Source organism: Poecilia latipinna, unplaced genomic scaffold, assembly GCF_001443285.1.
Source record: "Poecilia latipinna isolate Pla-1442-1.1 unplaced genomic scaffold, P_latipinna-1.0 Scaffold1267, whole genome shotgun sequence".
NCBI classification, from domain to species: Eukaryota; Metazoa; Chordata; class Actinopteri; order Cyprinodontiformes; family Poeciliidae; genus Poecilia; species Poecilia latipinna.
Window position 1 is genome coordinate 168,033 of NW_015113883.1, and position 20,761 is coordinate 188,793.

Consider the following 20,761-nt stretch of genomic DNA (forward strand, 5'->3'; position numbering starts at 1 on the left):
GTACTTTATTTATCAATACTATAGAATTATTTACTTCAAACAAGCTCCTATATCTTGCTGAAAAGTTACTTATAAGTTAGTTTTGTCTTATTTCAAGTGTTCAAGATATTTGCCCTAGAAACTAGCCAAAAATACTTGGTAAGAGTTTGTGTTTTTGCATTGCAAAAGGTATTTATTTTTAAGTCATACATCTATTTATGTAGAAATGAAAGAACATTTTGAATAATAAATGTGGCCCCGTTTATTCTCGAGCAAGAACAACCTGTATTAGATCAAAACTAAAACATTAAGATTGCCTCATAAAAACCTCTAATTAGCCAGTATAATATCTTGAGTTGGATTTTGTGGCTATAAATGCAGCATATTAATTTCATACATTAATATAGGTCACTAAAGCCAGCAAGTTATAGTGGGAAATTATGAATCTGCAGCCTTTTCCTGCTGCTATCCCTCATTGCTTCAGCAGCTTTGTGTGGCACAGATAACCCGCCATACCCGGACATGTCAAAGAAGGCCGAGGCATGTGTAGACTCATGAGACCAAACCCAGAAGGTTTGTGGCAGACAGGCTTAATGCATACCGAAGCTGCGGTTACACACACACACACCTCACCCTTTTCTGTCTTCTTCGTGCCTGACCTGAATATTTCAATTCGAAATTACAGAAAAGTGTAGTTTTTTTTTCTTAAATGGCAAGATATGAGGACGTATTTACGCAAATATTTCTAAATTCAATAAAATGTTTCTGTTTTAATTTCGGAATACAAACAAAGTTCCCCTATTTTGATTTCATGTAGATTTCCACAATACCTCTCCAGTCCCTCAGGGGGCGCCAAAGCTCTCTAAGGAATCATACTTATGTGTTTATCCATACTCTCAAATTATTTTTCTTTGGGATAAGATAAACATAAAAGTTCCACAACATATATATTTTTTTCTAAATTGTACTTTATTTTCTTTTAAAGACATATGTTTTAAAACAGCAATTGTAGAGAATAAATAAAGAAAAATGTTTTTTTGTTACTTCCATAGGTACATTTATGCAATTAAAAACTCTATAATAATTGTGTTCATTGCTGTAAAGACCACAGGAATCTTCTCTTTCCCCCTCCCCCTCTTCATAAATAAAAAAAGAAAGAAACTTTCACATCACCCCCGCAATCGAATGGATTACCAAATAAATTAAACGTAAAAAATCAAGATAGAAAAATTCCCAGCCCTTCCTTCCGTTTTGTTTTATTTTTAAACGTAGTGGCAGCAGAGAGTGTTACTTTGAGAAGTTTTTAAGTCCTCCATTTTTAAACCAAGGTATATACAGCGAGAGGAAATCCATGTCGCTTCCACTTTTAACCACTCCATGTTTTTACTTTACTTATAATTAATAAAACTAACTCTACATAACAATATTACCAATGGCAATCATACAGAATAGTATTTTCTTCTGTCGCCGACTGTGTAGACTGGCCTTTTCTTGGCGCCATAGACCACAAATCACACTATACATTAGAACCCTGTTCAGTAGAATAACATCATTGATATGCTTTTTTTTTTCTTAACATGTATATCTTGTTGCCGACGATAGAGTATATACATAATATAAATGGATCCAGCTGTGGAATGATAGGAACTCTGGAGCACTTCGGATACTGTGTGGATGCGGAGTCTGTCGATGAGTTTGTTGCTGGCTTTACAGCGGTTAATGTTGTTTCTGTAAGCACAAACACGGGATACTGCTTGTTGTGAAGTGTTGCTCCTGTGCTATACGGTTGGTCAAAACAACCAAACAAGGCTGGGACGTCCCCCAAGTGGTTTTCTTGATTGACTTCTTACGTTGTCCTGAAAATTAAGAAGAAGAAGGAGGAGGAGGAGGATTTTGTTAAACCAAATCACAAAAATCAATCATTGTATTTTTTTTTTTTTTAAGATTAGAAATCTTGCAATACACACGGGACAGTCATTCTGCTGCAAATGTGCTCACAATCTTAATCATCTCATCTCCTAAGCAAGGCAGCTTATTTCAACACATGCAGGGTAGGAATTCTGGTAGGAATCAGCTCTTCACAGTTTAGAAAATTGCCCAATATAGATTATTATAGCTCAAATTATGTTGTACTGTTATCATCAGTTTACACTGAACATCTCCAACAGTCCGTGATAGAGGATGTCTCAAAAACAAGATTAGTTTTCACTCCAATCATGGGACTAATTCAGGATTAAAGCAGCATGAGTAGATAAAGCAGAACAAATATTTAAACCCTTTGAGAAACACTGATCCTTTCACTTTTATATGCATACAAGATAAAAATATTACACATGAATATGCTAACAAAATTAATACAGGGTAGTTGTAATCTGAACAAATGGTTCTTCCTGAACCAAGATGTAGAAAATTTAACATGTCAGGAGTCTGGACCGCTTATTAAACTTAAGTTTGTTGTTGCCGAGTCTCTGAGGAGTTGTGATGAGCCTCATTTATCCTGCTAAATGTTCTTGTTCCGCATCAATTCAGAATTTAAATATAGTAAATTTAGAGCAAAATCAGAATCTTGAAAAACAAAAGGATTTCATAAAATCGAACCGATAGAAGATTGAAAGAAAAGGTTTGGCAAATTAAAGACGATGGATGTCAATTAAATGTAAATAATTGTAACGACAGCATTTACTCTTTGAAATTAAACAAAACTTTTAGATAACTAAAAAATTAATGAAATCAAATGTCTTTTCAATTCTGCATTCCCGTATTTATTCAGACGTGCTACGAGTTTCTACAGATTTTTTATATGCAATAATTCCAAAGTTTTCCAGACACAACTTCACAGAATTAAGCTTACAATATAAAATAAAGTTCAAAATTTACTAAAAATGAAATGACGAATGAATGCAGGCTACAAGAAAGGAAGAAAAGGATGGATAAACACAAAGAAAGAAAAACATGAGAAAGGAATGACAGAAGAAAGTGAAAACGAAAAAGAAAAGGACACGAGCAAAGGAGGGAGGAAGAAACTGAAAGAAGCGCACAAGGAAAAATATAATGAAGGACTGAACACTGCCTGCAAAAACTAAAACCTTACCAAGTTGGTCTAGTTTTAGTGCAAATATCTTAATACGCTTAAAACAAAAAACAAAATCAGACGTAACCTTTCAGAAAGATAAAAAGGCTCGTTTTACATTAATGTTGATTAAGAAGTACGAGCTCCACTGGAAGATTATTTCTCTTATAACATGGGAAAAAATATTGTTATAAGTGAAATACTCCACAAGTCAAGACAAGTACTTTGTCATCAATATTAAGGGATTATTTACTCAAAACAAACTCTTATATCTTGCTGAAAAGTTGCTTCTTCGTTTTGTTTCATTTCAAGCGTACCAAGATAACTGGACAAAGAACTAGACCAAAATTACTTAGTAAGATTTTTTTTTTTTGCAGTGAAGAGAGAATAAAACGAAGTGAGGATGGAGGGATGAAGAAAGGAAGAACACAAAAAAGGAGAAGGGAAGGCAAAAAGAAATGTAAAAGGGAGAGGAAGGCTACAAAGATGGAGAGACATAAGCAAGGACACAAGAAGATAAAGCAAAATATAAATGTTTTTTTTTTTTTTTTCACACTTTGCCAAACACTGAAAACGCAGAAATTGATTTCCATACTCTTTATGGCTGCTACGTTTCAGAGCGCCTAAAATAGTGGTATCAGTGTCACCATACGATCACAGGCTCACACCGACCCGGTGCCTATTTTTAGCGTGTATGACTTATGATTTCTTATTCATTTGGAGCCCCAGAATTCCTACAGAGGAATGCAGCTTTTCAGCCAGCAGCACAGAAACCAAACAGCTTCACCTGAAACCTCCTAAAACCAGGTCAACACCTCACAGCACATCCACACACTCATATGAACAGCAGGAGTGCTTTTTCCACATCTATCAAATATATATATGAAACAAAAAACAACATGACCACATTTAGGTTTGATTTCACACACAAACACTAAGCTCTGAACCACCTTACAGGGTCACATTTAGGACATTTTAAGTCGTACGGAAACCCAACGAAGCTCAGGCACAAAAAAAAAGTCACTTGGAAATAAGTTACACCAAGACCAACAAAATCCAGCACAACTACCACACTAAAACAGAAAGGAGATGTAAGAATGATAATCATGACAGACGAAATAAAACTATTAAAAACCAAAAAAAATAAAAAAAAAATGTTTGGAGAGAAAATCTAAAAGCTTTATATTTGATACCTAATGTTTTTTTTTTAACAAAAAAAAAAAATGTCATGATAATCAGTTACTTACAGATGCTTAGGTAAAGTGACATTTATCAATCAGTATTTTGCAAGGATATAAAATCAAAATATATCAGGACAAAAATAATTTTAAAAGGAAACTCACAACGCACCAAACACAGTTCACGGTCGCCACTGTAACCCGCCATGCGGTTCAGCATGGCGAATCAAGGCAACGGCCCAAAAATAACAAGAATTAAACAAAACTGCTAATGGCAACCATCACAGGCAATATCGCCACAGCAACCAACACAGGCCATTAAACTTACGACGCTCTGAGAAGGAAGGGGGCGGGGTTTAGCGACGAACGTCTCCATGATATACGTTTGGCGGTACAGTCTTGAGAGTGTTTGTTTTTTTTTTACAACTTTTTTTTTGTTTGTTTTTGCAGGAAAAAATTGCACGTCGCACAGCACAAAAACAATAAATAACAAAAATAAAAGAAAAAATTAATGATGGACAGCTGTTAACATTCAACCCTGTGACAGAACAGCGGTTAGACAGAACATTTAAAACAGAGTGAAAATCTCACTTTCTGCATCTTTCACACATCAAAGGTATCCTCTAGATGTTTTCAAGGTGATGCCCACACCATTAAAGTTAATCTACTCAGTTGTCATTGACTTCCTGCAGTATTTGAAGTGTGGGCTCCAAATTACAGCCACTTTGTATCCCTAATTCTCCCCACTCTCATTTCCAGCTGTCACTCAGCCACTGCCAGTCTTTGCGAAGACATTGATTTGCGGTCGCTCACCTCCTTCAGTAAGGCCTGTTGGCGTCCTTGGGCCTCTTCAGCTGCACCTTCAGCCTCTTCATGCCGATCTGGAAGCCGTTCATGGCCTGGATGGCAGTTTGCGCGCTGGACGGGTTGTCAAAGCTCACAAAACCTGAGGTGGAACGCAGACGCTTAAAATGTCAGGAAAGGTTCGCATTATTTATTAAAATCCCTTATCTCCAGCCCTGTTCTTTGTGACTTACCAAAGCATTTACTCTGGTTGGTGGCTCGGTCGACAAAGACCTTTGCAGAAATGACATTTCCGAAGGGCAGGAACATCTGAAGGATCTCCGAGTCGGTGAACTCTTGCGGCAGGTGGTAGATGAAGATGTTGCACCCCTCTGGACCTGTAGGCAAAGAAAAGAGGGTTGACGTATGAATAGCTAATTGAATTTTTCATTTATTAAATCTCTTTTTGAGGTATATCTGGCATTACCTGGCAAAAAAGTGTTTTTACCCCTTATGCTCATATACAATTTCTCAGATATTTATCTATCTGGGAATTTGGATGTGTTGACTATTAACATGTAAAGAAAGTAACTTTAGCCTGAAATAAATGTGCATATTTTCAGCTGGTTTCTTATTAACTTATTTATATAGAGACGTTTTCGACTAAAGCCAATCATTTGTTCATATATTACAACAAACTGTTCTAATGCTTAAAAAGTTTAAAATAAATGCTTTTCATTTGACTTCTTCGCATTCAATTAGCTCAGAGTTCAACAAACTTTATAACTAAGAGACATTTTTGTTGTTGGTCCAGCTAAAACAAATTAATCTGTTTAGAGTCACAGAAGCTGGATGAAACAAATTTGTCCTCATATTTTGTATTGCTGCATGTTGTATTTTAATACTAGCGTATGTTTGGGACATTTGTAGTTATATCACTGGGACAATGCATCTCTACCTTAATGTATATTGTACATTGTCCCATTTTAAATTATTTGATTCATTTAAAATTATTTTAAAAAAGTGAATTTTTCACAACCAAAAGACAAAAAGTTACTTTAAAAAAAAGAAAGAAAAAAGCAATACTCCTTACACTATCAGTGTTACTCTTTGTTAAAATGTTTTGCACATTTTACATGAATTTTTGTTTACCTTTACATTTTAAAACTAATTCTTTTGCATTTTTGATGAATTGTGGATGATTTAAAGAGCCACAGGTTGCAGATCTCTGAAAAACAATCATTTTTTGGTTTCAGTTCATTATACTGCACAGACTAAGACTCAGTGATCACACTGCTGTGTACTCTAGAAGTGTTATTACCTATATACAGAGTAATTCAGCTTAAATCATTTAGGTGTTTCTGGTGCACTTGTCAAAAGAGTTCAGTCTGTATTTTCATGCACTTAAAAGTCAAAGATTGTGCTCATCTTTGTTTTAACAAAATTATCATATCTACTCCAGCATTCAAGCAGAATCAGTCAAAGTTTACCCTCATATCATGAGCTGTGAAAAAAAAAAACACAAAACAAACCTCCTTTATCTAAACATGGTTTACAAACCAATGTAAAACATGATAAATGGCTGTTGACCCAAGCTTTTTTTTTTTTAAAAAAAAAAAGAAGCACACACTGCAGTGTTTGTCTAAGATAGTTCTGTTTGAGTTTACCTTCTCTTTGCTGGAGCTGTTGAGGCTGCTGTGGCTGCTGAGCCACCAGGGTGGGCTGGTGGGGGAACGGCTGCCCCACCAGGCTGTAGGCAGCAGGGTAAGTGGCTGATGGAGACGAACAACAGACACAACAAATTTAAACAACGTCGTTCTTCAACAAAACATCCTCAGCAGTTCCATCTCTGCACATAACTGGTGTCTTGTGACTCTGTCGTTAGCATGAATTAGCCTGCAGGGCTAACCTGTGTAGTGCTGCATGCCTGTGTAAGCTTGCTGCAAGGGATCCAGGACCGGACTCTGAGCTATAACACACAGTCAACAAATGCTCAGTGCACAACAAAATGATTCAGAAATGCTATTCAGGGCACATCAACATGCTCCAAATCACATTTAGGGCCTTAGATTTATTCAGTTAAATCTTAATTAAGCCCTAATGTGCTGCTTCTATAAGCGTTAATAAGTAGCAGCATGAAGCTTTGTAAGCTAATTTACCAATCCACTATCTCCATACCTTGATAGGCATGAACCCCGTTAGTGTAGAGGGTTTCTGTGGCTGACTGGCCATTGGGTGGAGCTGCCACAGAGGGGTAGCTGTTCACCGCGATGGGCGGAGGCAGAGCAGGAACGGGCGTGGCCGCGATGGAGGGAGGAGTGCTGGTACCTGTAGAAAAGTTTAAAGAAAAGAAAGTTTTTCATTTAAAAGGTGACTTATTATGCTTCCTTGAACAAGTCTATAAGCTACACAAAACATGTTCATTACTCTTTTTTTTTTTGCACAAAATAATTTTTAGATTATGAGATTTTGTTATGGTCAGTTTTCCTTTCTGATTGAGTGTTTTAGGGCCTCTTGTCAATTTAAATCCAAACAAGCTGCTGCTGGCCACGCCACCCAAACTCAAAGTTTATGCTCACACATGAAAATGGCTGCAAACACACGTGCAATTAAACAACTGTACGTCTTTGAAAAGCAGAAGTGGAGCCTCCCACACAACCAACAAGAATGCAGATAGTGGTTTCTGAATAAAAAGTCAACATTTTCCAGCAGTCATTGAAAACCAGCTGACCAAAGTTGCTGGAGTTCTGCTTGGGATGCTAGGTGACAGGCAGCGCTTCCCTGGTGTTGCCAGGAAACAGGGTCGCTAGAAGAGGGGTAGTACCTGCTGACTTGTCATGTTATATTCAGAAGGTTTTTGAAACAAATAATTTTGATCCAGACATCAACTTACTGCCAAAAGACAGCTGCATATTTTTTAAAAAGTGAAACAGATGAAACCCAAGTTCATGTACAAAGATATGAATTTTGCACAATAGGTCCATTTTAAAGTCCTGGTCATTGGGGTCTAATGTGCACAAAACCAACATTGTGAGGACTTTTTTTTGGCTTATTTTTGCACTGAAATTCTCTGGATTATTTTTGAGAATAGTTGTAATACCGTATACGTTTTCTAAAACGGCTGAATTTTCTTTTTCTTTCCATTATTCTGGAGCTACTTTCCATCGGACTGTAATGGTACAAATTGTTCACCTTGTGAGATTTCACTTCCACGGCTTTTCTCCCTCACTGTTAGCAAACATTTAATCGATACGATCCAGATCAGCAAACTGCTAAAACCTCTGCTTTTAGAGAAGAGCTCAGACTTTCTGATGATCACTTAATCAATATAGTTGATCGTCTGCACCTGCTGCTTTACTCTCTTTATTCTCTAGAGCTAAGAACATTAGTTTTATCCTTCCTTCTGGATTTTTATTTTTAAAAAAATAACGCCACAATGTGATGTGTTGATATTTCTCTGATAGCAACTGTTAAACAACTAATCAAAGACAACAACAATACAAAAATAATGCAGAAATCAAACACACACACATGTGCCGTCCTCTTGGGTCCTACTCTCCTTGTGCATCTGTCCTCATATTTCAAGCAGAAATCTAATTAAGGCCAGCCAGGGCCAGACATCTCTGGCCCTCATTACCTGAGGACGGGGTGATGGATGCAATCGGCGTGGCGATGATGCTGCTGGGGTTGAGCGCGGCGAGCTGCTGCATCTGAACAGCCGCCACCGTGGCAACAGGAGAGAGATAGGCCGACTGAGCCACCAAGGCCTGCTGCTGCATCAGCTGGAGGGGGAACACAGACACCGGTTTGGGATGAAGACAGAACAAACAAACCAGGCAGGAAAGAACATGTTTGCAATCTCATCAATCTTATGTCTATGTTTTCAAGAGTCCCTCCTTCAAAATACAACTTGTTTAAATATTCCCAACCAACTCCTGGCTGGGAATCAGGAGTCGGCATGTTTTGAAGGTGACATCTAAACACCCAACACTCTCTGTAGTAACCTGTTCCAGTTTTTCAATCCGTTTTCTGATTCTTCAATCAGTCATGAAGGCCAGTGGGGGTGAGAAGACGGGTCTCTACACCTGGCTGAATGGTCTCTAGACAGTAAGTGTGTAAATTACACACGATGTAGTTCAAACAAACCCAGCAACCCAGCTTTGATAAAAGTTTGACTTTCAGCAGAGATTTTTGACAGAGTATGAGAATTTATTTATCTGGATCAACGCAGTTTACATGTCATATTCATACTACAATTTTCTGAAATCATATCCTCCAATCATTTGATTTTTCTAGGTTGTTTGACTGGATTTGTCTGAAACCAAACAGGGTCACGTCATCTCCTCACACCACAAACCAAACAGCCGTAAATGAAGCATAGCTAAAACTATTTGCAATCAATTAGTGGACACAGCCTTGCACCAATTTAAAGAGCGATTTGCAGTTTTTCACCGAGTAAAAACCGTCTAGTTAGTCGAGATCATGTCAATCAAATGGAGCATATCTCATTTAATGAGCTGTGCCTTCCAGAGAGTTTGCTTTATCTCTTTCTGGAACAGATAAGGCCAGTTTCCACTTCAGGAATCTTTCCCACCAACCAGAGCAGTTTCCTTCGGCTGTCTGGGGAGTTGAACAGAGTAAATTCTTCAGCCGATCCCTTACTCTTTTAGAGTATGATCACTTTGGAGAAAAATGCAGTTCCTCATGTAACACTGATTACTTCTCTGGCACAAATGGCTTTAATATGGAAGGCTTGCATTGTTTAAAATATTCCAAACTTGTCACCTCTTTGATTAACCTTTGATCGTCATTTTCAGTATGTTTTTTTTCCCTCACACACACACAAGATAGTTAAAATCACAGTCAACAAAAATTTTATATTGACTACAGATTCAGATTTCCACAAAGTTTGCGTTTTTTTTTTTAACTAATGTTTTTAGACTGTGACCGCTTTGAAACCGGAAATACATGAACGGCTGACTCTAAAAGTTATTTCAAATTATTTACTGGTACATGTTTCTGCAAAATTGCTTTAGCTTTTTATACAAATGTTTTATATAGTGGTAGGACTCGATTAAAATTTTTAATCAGGTTAATTGAAATTAATTGCATTTTAATCTAGAACCATATTATCGACAAAATGAGCAACATTTTTAATTCACAAACTGCTTTTGCTGCTAAATTATTGGATAAATAGACAGATAAAATCAACAACAAAGATATTTAGAGTTTTTAATCAGGTTATTCAGCCATCAGATTGGTGCAATGTGCCATTATGCCTCAGTTTTCAAGAGTTTTAGGAAGCACAGATCAGTCATGTAACTTCTTTTAAAAAAATCCTTAAGCTTAAACTCCTTGAGCGACTCAGTTTAAATGTTTCCAAACAAACGGGAACTTAACAGAGCAACAGGTACAGATGGTGGATGTAGTGAACCTCTTTGTGTTATTATTATTATTTTTTTAATATTCCTGACACAAACAGAATTGAGAAGGAACAACCTGCTCAGTCAGTAACATAACTTACTGAACCAGAACCGCAGATGAAGCACAAACAACAAACAAGCAGGGGGGGAAAACTGATACTTCAGAATAATCAAGTTACGTCAGAATAAATGGAAGCACGGCTATATTGTGTTCAGTAGATTGTCCACTTATATGTTTTTCTTTTGTTTTAAATAAAACAAACATTAGTGAGGGCAGAGCTTTATATTTCTGATCCACTTACAAACTCCTATTTACCATGCAAATGCCCCTAACAAGCAATTAGCATGCACTCAGAGGGCTAAAGTTAGACAGGATGTTTCCCCATTAGTCCGTCTGTCGGGTTATAAGCACGTTCACAAATCAAGGAGCTGCCTCTGCTTATTCTCTGTACAATCAAACATGGCTTCGTCATCCGGCAGGAAAAGACAGAAGACGGAGAACGAAGGAAAGAGAACCAGAACTAAAACTTAGATTGCGTTAGGGATGATTTTGCGCGCAGTGTGTGTGTGTGTGTGTGTTGCTCACGGCCTGTGTGTAGGCGTTGTAAGCCCCGAGGTGCAGGGTCATGGGACTGATGACCCCCAGCTGAGAGGCCACTTGCTGCATCCGCCTCAGTCCCCGCTCCTTCTCCGAATCGGCAAACTTGACCACCAGGCTGGACGAGGCGCCCTGAGAAAGAGTCATAAAAAAAAACAAAAAAAAAAAACACATGGATCTCTCACAGCTAAAAACTCATCCAGTGAGAATAAAACAGAGACTTTTAACATCATGTGATCATCTGAATATTATTAAAAGGCGACAGAAATTGTAGGTTGGTTTTGTGAAACGAATGCACAACATCTGCAGAGTCAGTCAATATTACGGGCGTGTAATTATCAAGCTGCTATGAATCTTCATTTTCCTTCCAAATAAGTGCAATAAATACAGAATGCAGATGAAGACGTAGGCAACAGAGCAGTGAGAGTTCAATAAGTAAAATGTATGTCTTATCGTACCCTGATGACGCTCTCCTCTCTAAATCAGTTGCATTGACAAAAAAAAAAAAATCTATGACAATAGATTCCTCTCATAATGTCAGCAGTTCATTACAATCCACAGATTTTAATTTACATAAATTTTCTTTTGTCTTTTTTTTTTTTTTTTTTAAATTTTTTTTGTTTTTAAAAATTTATTTTTCTGAAATTTACAGACTTTTATTGCCTGAATAAAATTTTAAACACGGGAAAAACAGAAAATCGTATCAAGTATTTTCAGCCTGGTTTCTTGTGCAAATATCTTGGTATATGTGAAATAAGACAAAACTAACTTTTCAGCAAGAAATATGGGCTTATTTTAAGTCAATACTTCCTTAATATTGACAAAAAAAGGTACTAGTAATAAGTGAAATAATCTGCTAGTTTATCCCAGATTGTAAATTAAAACGTCTTCTTTAAATAGCTGGCACAATTTCATCAATATTAAGGAATTATTTACTTAAAATAAGCTCATATTTCTTGCTTAAAAGTTAGTTTTGTCCTGTCTCAAGCATACTAAGATATTTGCACCAGAAACTAAACAAAAATACTTGGTAAGATTTTGTACTTTTGCAGTGAACAAACTGCGTGTATGTGTTGTGTGTGTGCACAAAAATATGGATAAAAATAAATAAATGGTTTAGATTATCAAAGCTCTAGTAGTTTATATTTTAAGACTATTTTAAAATATGTTATTGTCATGATGTCAGGGTATTTTTACTCATAGTTATACCCAAAAAATCACACCGGACCTTGACGTAGAACCAGTTGTACAGTAGGCAAATTAAGGCAGATTCAGAAAATACTGACATGGAAATTATAATTAATGTCACTAATTAACAAGTTAAAGCAGTATTTGATATTACTGGGTTAGTAATGTGACTTTCAGGAGCTACAATTGCTAAAAAAATACATATAGATATATAATCACTGAATTATATTCAATCACTTAGCTGCTTGTCTGCAGCATGAACCGAGTTTGACCTTTAAACGGGTTGAGTGGCAGGTGTTGCCTGGATCGCTTTTATTGCACGAGCAGAAAAGTAACATTAATGTTTTGCCGCTTTTAAACGTTTTGAAATACGAGAGGAATGGTTTTTACAAAATCCTCTGGTGGAGGTTTGCCGCAGTGAAATGATTTCTCGTTCACTTTTGCTCATCATTTGCATGCGGCAGACGAAAGTTCCTTATTGCATCAAATTCTTCTGTTTTGTTTCTTTCTTTCCTTCTGAATCTTTTTCAGTCAACAATCTGACATTGCAACTTTTTGGTGCATGCTTAGCAGTGCACATTGTCATTCTTTGCATAAACAATTTCAATCAAATACAACTAAATTATCAACAGAGCACATGATGGCTAAAACGTGCTTCATTTCTTTCTGTTTGTGATGAGCGGGAGAGTAATTATAAGTGGTGAGTCAACCATGTAGCACATCTAAAAGGAGTGGGTCGCTCTGATATATACCGAGTGTATTTGCTGGGAACTTACAGGTAAGGTGCGACTCCCGTGCAGAGCGTTGATGGCGGCCTGGGCTTCTGCGTTGCTCTGGAACTTTACAAACGCACACCCTGCACGAAACGACACACCGGTGAACACAAACTCACACACACGCATAAGGATCGCAAAACTGCTTCCCTTTAAAAATACATTAGGAGCCGTCTTACATCCAGCGCTCCATCAGTAACCGTGGCGTCGTTAAACACGGTCTGCAGAACATTCATTGCTTCATCAATCATAACCCCGTAAACCACCTAACGCATCATTAGCCATGACCCATAAAACCTATAGGCTCATTAGTCATGCCTCATGCAACAAACGGAGAAAAATCTAGCATCTGTGTCGGAGCTGTCGCCGGACTTTGATTTACACGGCAAATATCATTAGCATTGTTGTTAGTGACAATAGTCATTTATACCAAGAGGAAGGTAATGTGCCTCAGGGGTTACAAACAGTTGAACAAAGTCAATACCACTTCCACATTCCTGGCCCAGAGGCCGGTCTGAATAACCTGGAGTTAAACACACATTTTGTTAGAAAGTCGCTGGAAATTTTGTTGCTTACATCCTACATTTACAAACATCAATCTTTCAATTTGACTCTCATGTAGTTAAACTCTCCCCGAACCAAAGAGAAAATTCGACTGATTTGAGCAGAAACACAACTACTCTGCAGATTCAATGGTCCCCCTGGTAAGGATATAAAAGCCATAGAAGTTAATAACTAGTTATGTGAACTCGGTGAACTTTTTCCTCCTGAACTGCAAAAACACAAAATCTTACCAAGTAATTTTGTCTAGTTTCATGAAACAAGACAAAACTAATTTACAAGCAACATTTCAGCAAGATGTAGCAGCTTGTTTCAAGTCAATAATTCCTGAATACTGATTAAAATACTACTTCTACTGTCAGACAATTTTCACTTACAACATGAGGAAAAACGTCTTGTTTTCTACGTTTTTTAAGATAACCACGGATCAAAATGTTTAATTATTGCTGTGGTTGCTGAAATTTTATTATCTGAATATTGTCAATATGATGTGACACAAAGGTCAGTTTCACATAATTAAAGAACCGGAAATTTAACCCCAATAAAAAATAGGAGTTATTGATTCCTATTATAAGGGTTCACAATTTGATCAAGCTGAAAAAGATCAGTATAAATTAAAAAGTTTTATTTACCTTTATTTATTAGAGGTGCCACTGATTGAGGGACCAGTAATTTTGTTAAAAATAATTATTTTGTAGCACTGCATAACTCTAAGGCGGCATGGTGACGTCATGAGTTTGACAAAATATTGATCACAATACTTTTTTCGGTGTTTATCACAATAACAAAAATAGGAATATACACAGTTTATAAATATCTGGTTTTACAAAACGCTGCTACAAAAGGGTGAACGAGTGCAAATATAAATATTTAGTATCATTGAACACAACAGTTCCTAATTTGGCGTACATCTGTATAAATAAAAACAACTGGATTATTCATTTTATCCTTAAATGTTCATTTGTCAGACTGAACGAACTGAGGAAGTATTGCTGAGACAAAGCAATGCTCCATTTTCCTGCAGAAATCTTGTCAGACGTGTAAAACTTGTTTTTTTAAAAGTTCATGAAGAGACAGAGAGAGCATTTCAACTTATTATATTTAAAGCAAAGCATATTAGATTGAAGTGTCTTTATTTCTAAGTGTCCCGTTTGGTTTTCAATGTTGCAGTTACCTTTGCTGGTCCCATCAGGCCCACGCAGCACCGTGCACTCCTCTATGCTGCCGAACGGCTCGAACATTTTCCTGACATCAGCATCCGTCTGCTGTTTTCCCAGCATGCCCACAAACAGCTTCCTGTCTTCTGAGGGGAAGGAGGTCGCCAAGATTGGAGGGGACGAAGCAGGAAGGCGCATGTGGGATTAAGAAGAGAGGAGAAGATGTTTTATGAGATTATTACAAGATACATAAATGGAAAAAGCAGAACCGAGGACGCAATGCCCCAGATCGCCACCAGAGTGCAGTAACGAGAGCAGCTCGGCAAACAAACAGCATCTGGCCATGACTCAAATGTTTGTCACCCACTGAGAAGCGGCTCCGTCTGTCACTGAAGGATCAAACCAGAAATGTATCTGAATGTTGGAGTCCGTCCACAGCAAATCGCCACGTTTTTTTTTTGTTTTTTTTTTTTACATTCCTCCACATTATTCTCCTGCACACTGAGACATTAGGAGAGCTCCAGATACAATCAGTCACACGGAGCTGATGTCAGTGTGTGTCGCTCATTTACATACAGCTTTAAATGTCAGCGAGGCTGCAGATGAAAATGTGGTTTGATTAGAAACACCTGCCTGCGTGGAGCTTTGGGTGGGAAGAGTTTAAATGCCAGATAATGAGGCTTACCAGATTTTTTTTTTTCAAACCTCAGTCAGATAATCAATGTAAGAAGACAAATACGTGGTGAAATTCATGTTTTCTATTAAGCGCTGGTTTTAAATTTGGCAGTTTTGGGGTTTGGGGGCTTCCCACTGCTTCATTATTGCCAATTGTCTTAATTAGAAAATAATATCTAGTGTTACGTTAAATAAAGCAAATGTGTCTCCATTAAGTTAAAATGCATGATAATTAAACAGCCTGCTGATACTAATCTACTAAAACAGTGTGCTCCCTCGTCTAAAAAGATTAAGATGATGTGTTAAATGTAAACACAAGAATGAAACCAATGATCTTAAAATGATCCATTGCAGTAAATAATTATATTGCTCTGGTTAGATTGCATAAGTTCATCATATTGATGGGAACTGCCTTTATTTGGTAATTTATACATACAAAAATAACACCAGTGTACAAGTTTCAACTAATGTCAACGATCAAAGCGAAGATAGTTTAACGTCAGCTTAGAGTGAGAGGCTAAATGCCTACTAGTAAAGAAGCTAAAGCTTAACTTGACTTTATGGAATGTCGTGTAATAAAAACAGAAACAAAGTCGTATGCAAACAAAATAAGCTTAACAGAAAAGCAAAACAAAAGATCACAAATTACAGTTTTATGGTCAGATGAGACAAAATATACAGAAGTATATTTGGAGGATACAAGGTTAGACTTTCAAAACGTAAAAACACCGTAAACTGTCAAGCCTGGTGGTGGCAGCATTATGCTGTGGTCCTGTTTTTGTTTGTTTGTTTGTTTTTTGTTTTTTTTGTGGGGGTGCGGGGGGAGGTTCTGCCAGTGCAACTGGTGCATTGCACAAAGTGGATGGGATTATAAGACACTGACTGGAGTGGTGCTAACCACAAACCTAAAACTATGGACTTTATGCTCAAAAACGAATCAGTGAAACAACAAACATTTCTGTTAATAGAAATGATCAAATATCCAGCCAGAATTATGAATCCCTGGGACATTGTTATTCTGGTTGTCTAATTGTTCATTATTCTTACTTCATTAGTTAAAGGTTTCTGGTATTTTTCAATGGTTATTTGCATACAGTAAGTATAATTTTGATCCTGTATGGATCTTGTGAAAAATTCAAAGGAATTTTACACTTTTGGAGCCAAATCTGGTTTTAAAAGTTCATTAAAGTAGCAGGCTGTAACATCAGTCTGCCTCCAACAAAAACTGTTCAAATGAAGCATTAAAAGCCCAAAACTATTTTGACATAATATTTCAGCCAGACTGCCACACAAAAATAATCTAACCTTTGGAATCATAAATGCTTTTCTTTAGATTCAAAACAAGGAAGGGTCTCTGAATATTTTACAAAGATGCATTGAAACGGGCAGAACCATATTATTTCTTAAAAAGTGAAGAAGGTTTAAGTGAAAAAAAAAAAGATGCAAGTTCAGAAAAGCTGCTGTGCCATGACTTCTGCTGACCACTGAGGAGAACGAGCGTCTCGCACGTTTTCAGCAAAGAGGTCAAAAGCCAGCATCTGTGATGTTATGGGCTACTTTACAAAACTTGGCACCTTCAACTTGCACATCTGTGAAGGCCTCATTAACCCGCTGAGATCAGAAGGAACATGTGTGCATATATATCACTCTGAGACCTGGAGCGACTGCTGCACGCCTTTCTGAGGAGCAACCGTCACAACACGACCATGTTGCTCCTTCACTGAACAATACTGACGAAAAGACTTTAAAAGAAATGTTTAAGATGTTAAATAGATCTTATTTAACATCTAGATTAGCATTAATCAACATTGCTCATATTGGGAGTGAAATTCAACATCTCTGCATTTAAAGCACATCAAAGTCATCTCCGACAGAACGAGCCTGATGCGCAAACATAGCAACACTTTCAAGATATAAGACCTGCAACTCAAACTGTGAGCTGACATTCATGCTAAATTGTTGCCACTTCTTAATACAAAAATGTGCTGATTGTACAAACTGAACTCTGAGTTCCCTTAAATCTAGACCAGCAACTGTCAAGAGATGCTTTTAAACCGTAATAAACGAAACACTAACCAACACTTTGATGTGTAACGACAGCATTTAGCAAAATGTAAAGTTTCAATTGTTGATTTTTGTGTTTTTATGATGTAAAGCACTTTGAACTGCCTTGTTGCTGAAACACAAATGACTGAGTTGATTGATTGACGTAAATACATGCATTTCTTACATGTTTTCCTGCTGGTCTTTAAATTAGGTTTTAATTTGATGCTCCACTGCAGAATTTGATAAAACTTTGTTTGCTGTGAGTGAAATGAACTGAACTGGTTTGATAATATATGTTACTTCTGATAATATGATTTTTGTAAAGTTAAAAATGAGGTCCAGATAAATAAGAATCGTGAAGTAAAAAAACAACAACTAAAAACGATTTATTTAGGTGTAAAACAAATATCAGAAATGAAAAATAATGTGGCTGTATTATTTTTTTCTAACTGGGGATGCAGAGTTAAGAGTTAACCACAATTTTATAACTCACGAATCTTATAATTCAAGACGCTTACAGTAACTTAAAGGCGCTGCGGGAATCTCACAACACGAACTGCATGTGACGACAATAAAAACGGCCTTCTAAGAAACAAAACTGGCTAAGTATCAAACATTTATAGCCTCGTTAAACCATGTACAGAGGTGAACTTTTTGGCCTTAATTCTAAAAGGTTTTGAGTAAAAGCGCCACTGTTCATCCGCCCAAAAAACTCAAAATCCGAAATCCACAGACAAGCACAGCGGTGGCAGAGTCATGCTTTGAAATTGATTTTCTTCAGATGAAAATGAGAAATTAGTGAAGGTAAAAGCAATTATAAAAATTAGCTTTATCTTTCAGCTAAAATGCAACACATCAAATTTAACTCAATCTGATACCAATAAAGACTGGAGGAAAAGTGTAGCAGCCTGTTTCAGCCAGCTGACTGGCAGTGCACAGCAACATGTGAGAGAGGTGCAGCACCATGATGCTCGTTAAAAGGAAACCGAAAGAGTGAAATCTATTAAAATAACTAGATTTAACAGATTTGTTCTATGTTGCTTCTTAATTCAGTTTTTTTTTGACAAATCTAATTTGTAAATAAATGTAATTTTAATTAAAGTGTCGTAGCAACAATTGTTGCTTTTCTGTTTTAAATCAAAGCAGTGAGATCAGATTATATGTTTCTGTTTAAAATGTTGGTGTAAATACCTCGATACCATGATACAAAGTAAACAAAATGTGAACATTTTACGTGTCCAGCTCTGGGAAAAAATGAAGCACCCACTGCAGTGAACCCCTTTGAAAACCTCCTGGTTATTCCACCTAATACTGATTTCTGAACTGAGTTAAAACATTAGTATTGTTGCTTCTAAATGAATATGAGCTTGTTCTTTTTTTTAATTATTCGATCTTTTTAGATTTTCTGCTAATAAATACAAAATTTTTGCTTGGAATTTCAGAGACATGTTATCAGTAGTTCATAGAATAAAAGAACAAAGTTAATTTTACTCAAACATAAACCTATAAAGAGTAAAATCAGAGAAACTGATCATTTTGCACTGGTCTTTTCATTTGTATATCTGATTTTTGCTGTGCAATAATATATTTTGCTTATGTTTAACCTGCTAACTGACTTGCTAGTGTTTGTATTTTTAGGCGATGGGTTTCTGAGTGGGGACAGGTAACCCTTACCCCCTCTGCTCTCGCTGTCCGCCGGCTTCACCTGGATCGGGCGGTTCATCTACAAAGAGAAGCAGAACAGAAACGGGTCAACATGCAAACAGTTAAATGGAGAAAAACATTTGGAAACAAATGCCATTAACTGTTTTCAGCATGACATTTACTCAAAAACATAAATGACTTTTCTGTCATTTTCACAAAATACAATCCTTAAGTTATTCGTCATGCAAAATAATTACTATTGACGTATATAAAGATGCATGTTTTGTACACTTCTCCTGTATATTTTCTCTTCCCACTTCCCCTTGCAGACCACAGCTGACACAGATATGTGTCATATTACATTTGCAGTGTCATACAGCTCCCTCTTCCTCTCCCCGCCCCTCTCTTTCTCTCTCTCTCTCTCTCAGAATCTGCTCTAATCCTGCCGTGGACCCCACACAAAAAGAAAAAAAAAAAAACAGGAAAAGCACACACCCACGCAGGATTGGGGAAGTGATAAGATTAAGAACACTCGCCAGCTAATCTGGATTAAAGGAGCACACAGCAGCAGAACACAGAGAGTTTCTGAGCCCGACGGAGAGGCAGAGATGGATGGAAAGATAGCCGTAAAAACAAATAAGAGGAAACGAGGAGACCACCCAACATTGACATGAATTAGCTAACCTTTTCATAATTCATTAAGAGCCAAGCTGCTGAAATGCCATTTCTCCTTCACCTCTCTATTGTCCCATTTAACTAAAGCTCTGTGTGAAATTGTGCACACGTCAGTCCCTTTACAAGCTTGCCCTTCAAATGTATGGAGCATGAAAACGGTGAAAAGAGGTACTGAATGAAACTAAGACAAAGAATGAACAAGAAAGGGCAGAAAGGGGAGAAGGGCAGGATTGGGAGGGATTGAAGGGAACAGAAAGGAGCATATGGAGCAAAGGAGGGCGGTGGGGGAGGTGCAAGCCAAGAAGGAGGGACAAGTCGAGGTGAGAGCAACAGAGTGACACTCTGTTAACCGTGGCTTAATGAAGGTCTTAATTATGGGGCTGGTGACATTTCAGCCAGTCACTGATCCCATGCCACCGATTGATCTGCTGTGATCGGTCACCGGGAGATGATATCGATCTGTTCAGCAGTCGCGATCCCGCCGGCAGGACCCGCATGAACAAACATCTCTGAGCTGCTGCCCCGCTGACCCCAGTCGACCGAAACACCAGCAGAGCTCTCCTGCATCTCCGTCATCAAGAACGTCCAATTGATCACACCAATTAATGGGATGATGGAGGGGGGTGAGAGACGTCTTCAAATGAGTCAGACGAATGGAGGTTCGCTCCTGTACTCTCTGATTTCTGGTTAAAATTATTAGCAAAGTGCTGTTTGGTGTATCACTTGGTAGAATGAGAGGGTTCTCCACTGTTTACCACTGGAAAAAAAGTCACTCGTTATTCAGCCTGCACATCTTCAACACACATTTACTGCATTGCTTCTACATTTGTTCATTTAAAAATTTGATTCATTGTTTTAAACCTATTCTTTTGACTTACATGGTTTTTAGATGAAGAGAAGCTTTAGAAAAGCAGTTGAATTTCTGTGTTTTTATGTATTGATTATTTACTTATTCATTTATAATCAGTCATATTGAATCACTTACATCACTCTTAGGTGTATATATATATA

At 37.3% G+C, this 20,761-nt stretch overlaps 1 protein-coding gene across 4 annotated transcripts; it reads right to left on the reverse strand.

The window, feature by feature from the left end:
• Positions 1-1,540: 1,540 nt before the first annotated feature.
• LOC106961133 (CUGBP Elav-like family member 3) lies at positions 1,541-19,206 on the reverse strand. Of its 4 annotated transcripts, none has more exons than XM_015054662.1 (11): positions 19,106-19,206; positions 14,728-14,853; positions 12,996-13,075; positions 11,020-11,163; positions 8,648-8,792; positions 7,189-7,338; positions 6,920-6,979; positions 6,678-6,782; positions 5,265-5,408; positions 5,041-5,173; positions 1,541-1,835 (listed from the first exon to the last, which is right to left on the reverse strand). In XM_015054662.1, the coding sequence occupies exons 1-10, from the start codon at positions 19,152-19,154 to the stop codon at positions 5,046-5,048; spliced, it is 1,131 nt and encodes a 376-aa protein (XP_014910148.1). In that variant the 5' UTR covers positions 19,155-19,206; the 3' UTR covers positions 1,541-1,835; positions 5,041-5,045. The 4 variants fall into 4 exon arrangements, with proteins under 4 accessions (XP_014910148.1, XP_014910146.1, XP_014910149.1 ...); XM_015054660.1 differs by having other exon boundaries at positions 14,728-14,856; positions 19,106-19,204; XM_015054663.1 differs by lacking the exon at positions 19,106-19,206 and adding an exon at positions 15,078-15,302.
• Positions 19,207-20,761: the final 1,555 nt, after the last annotated feature.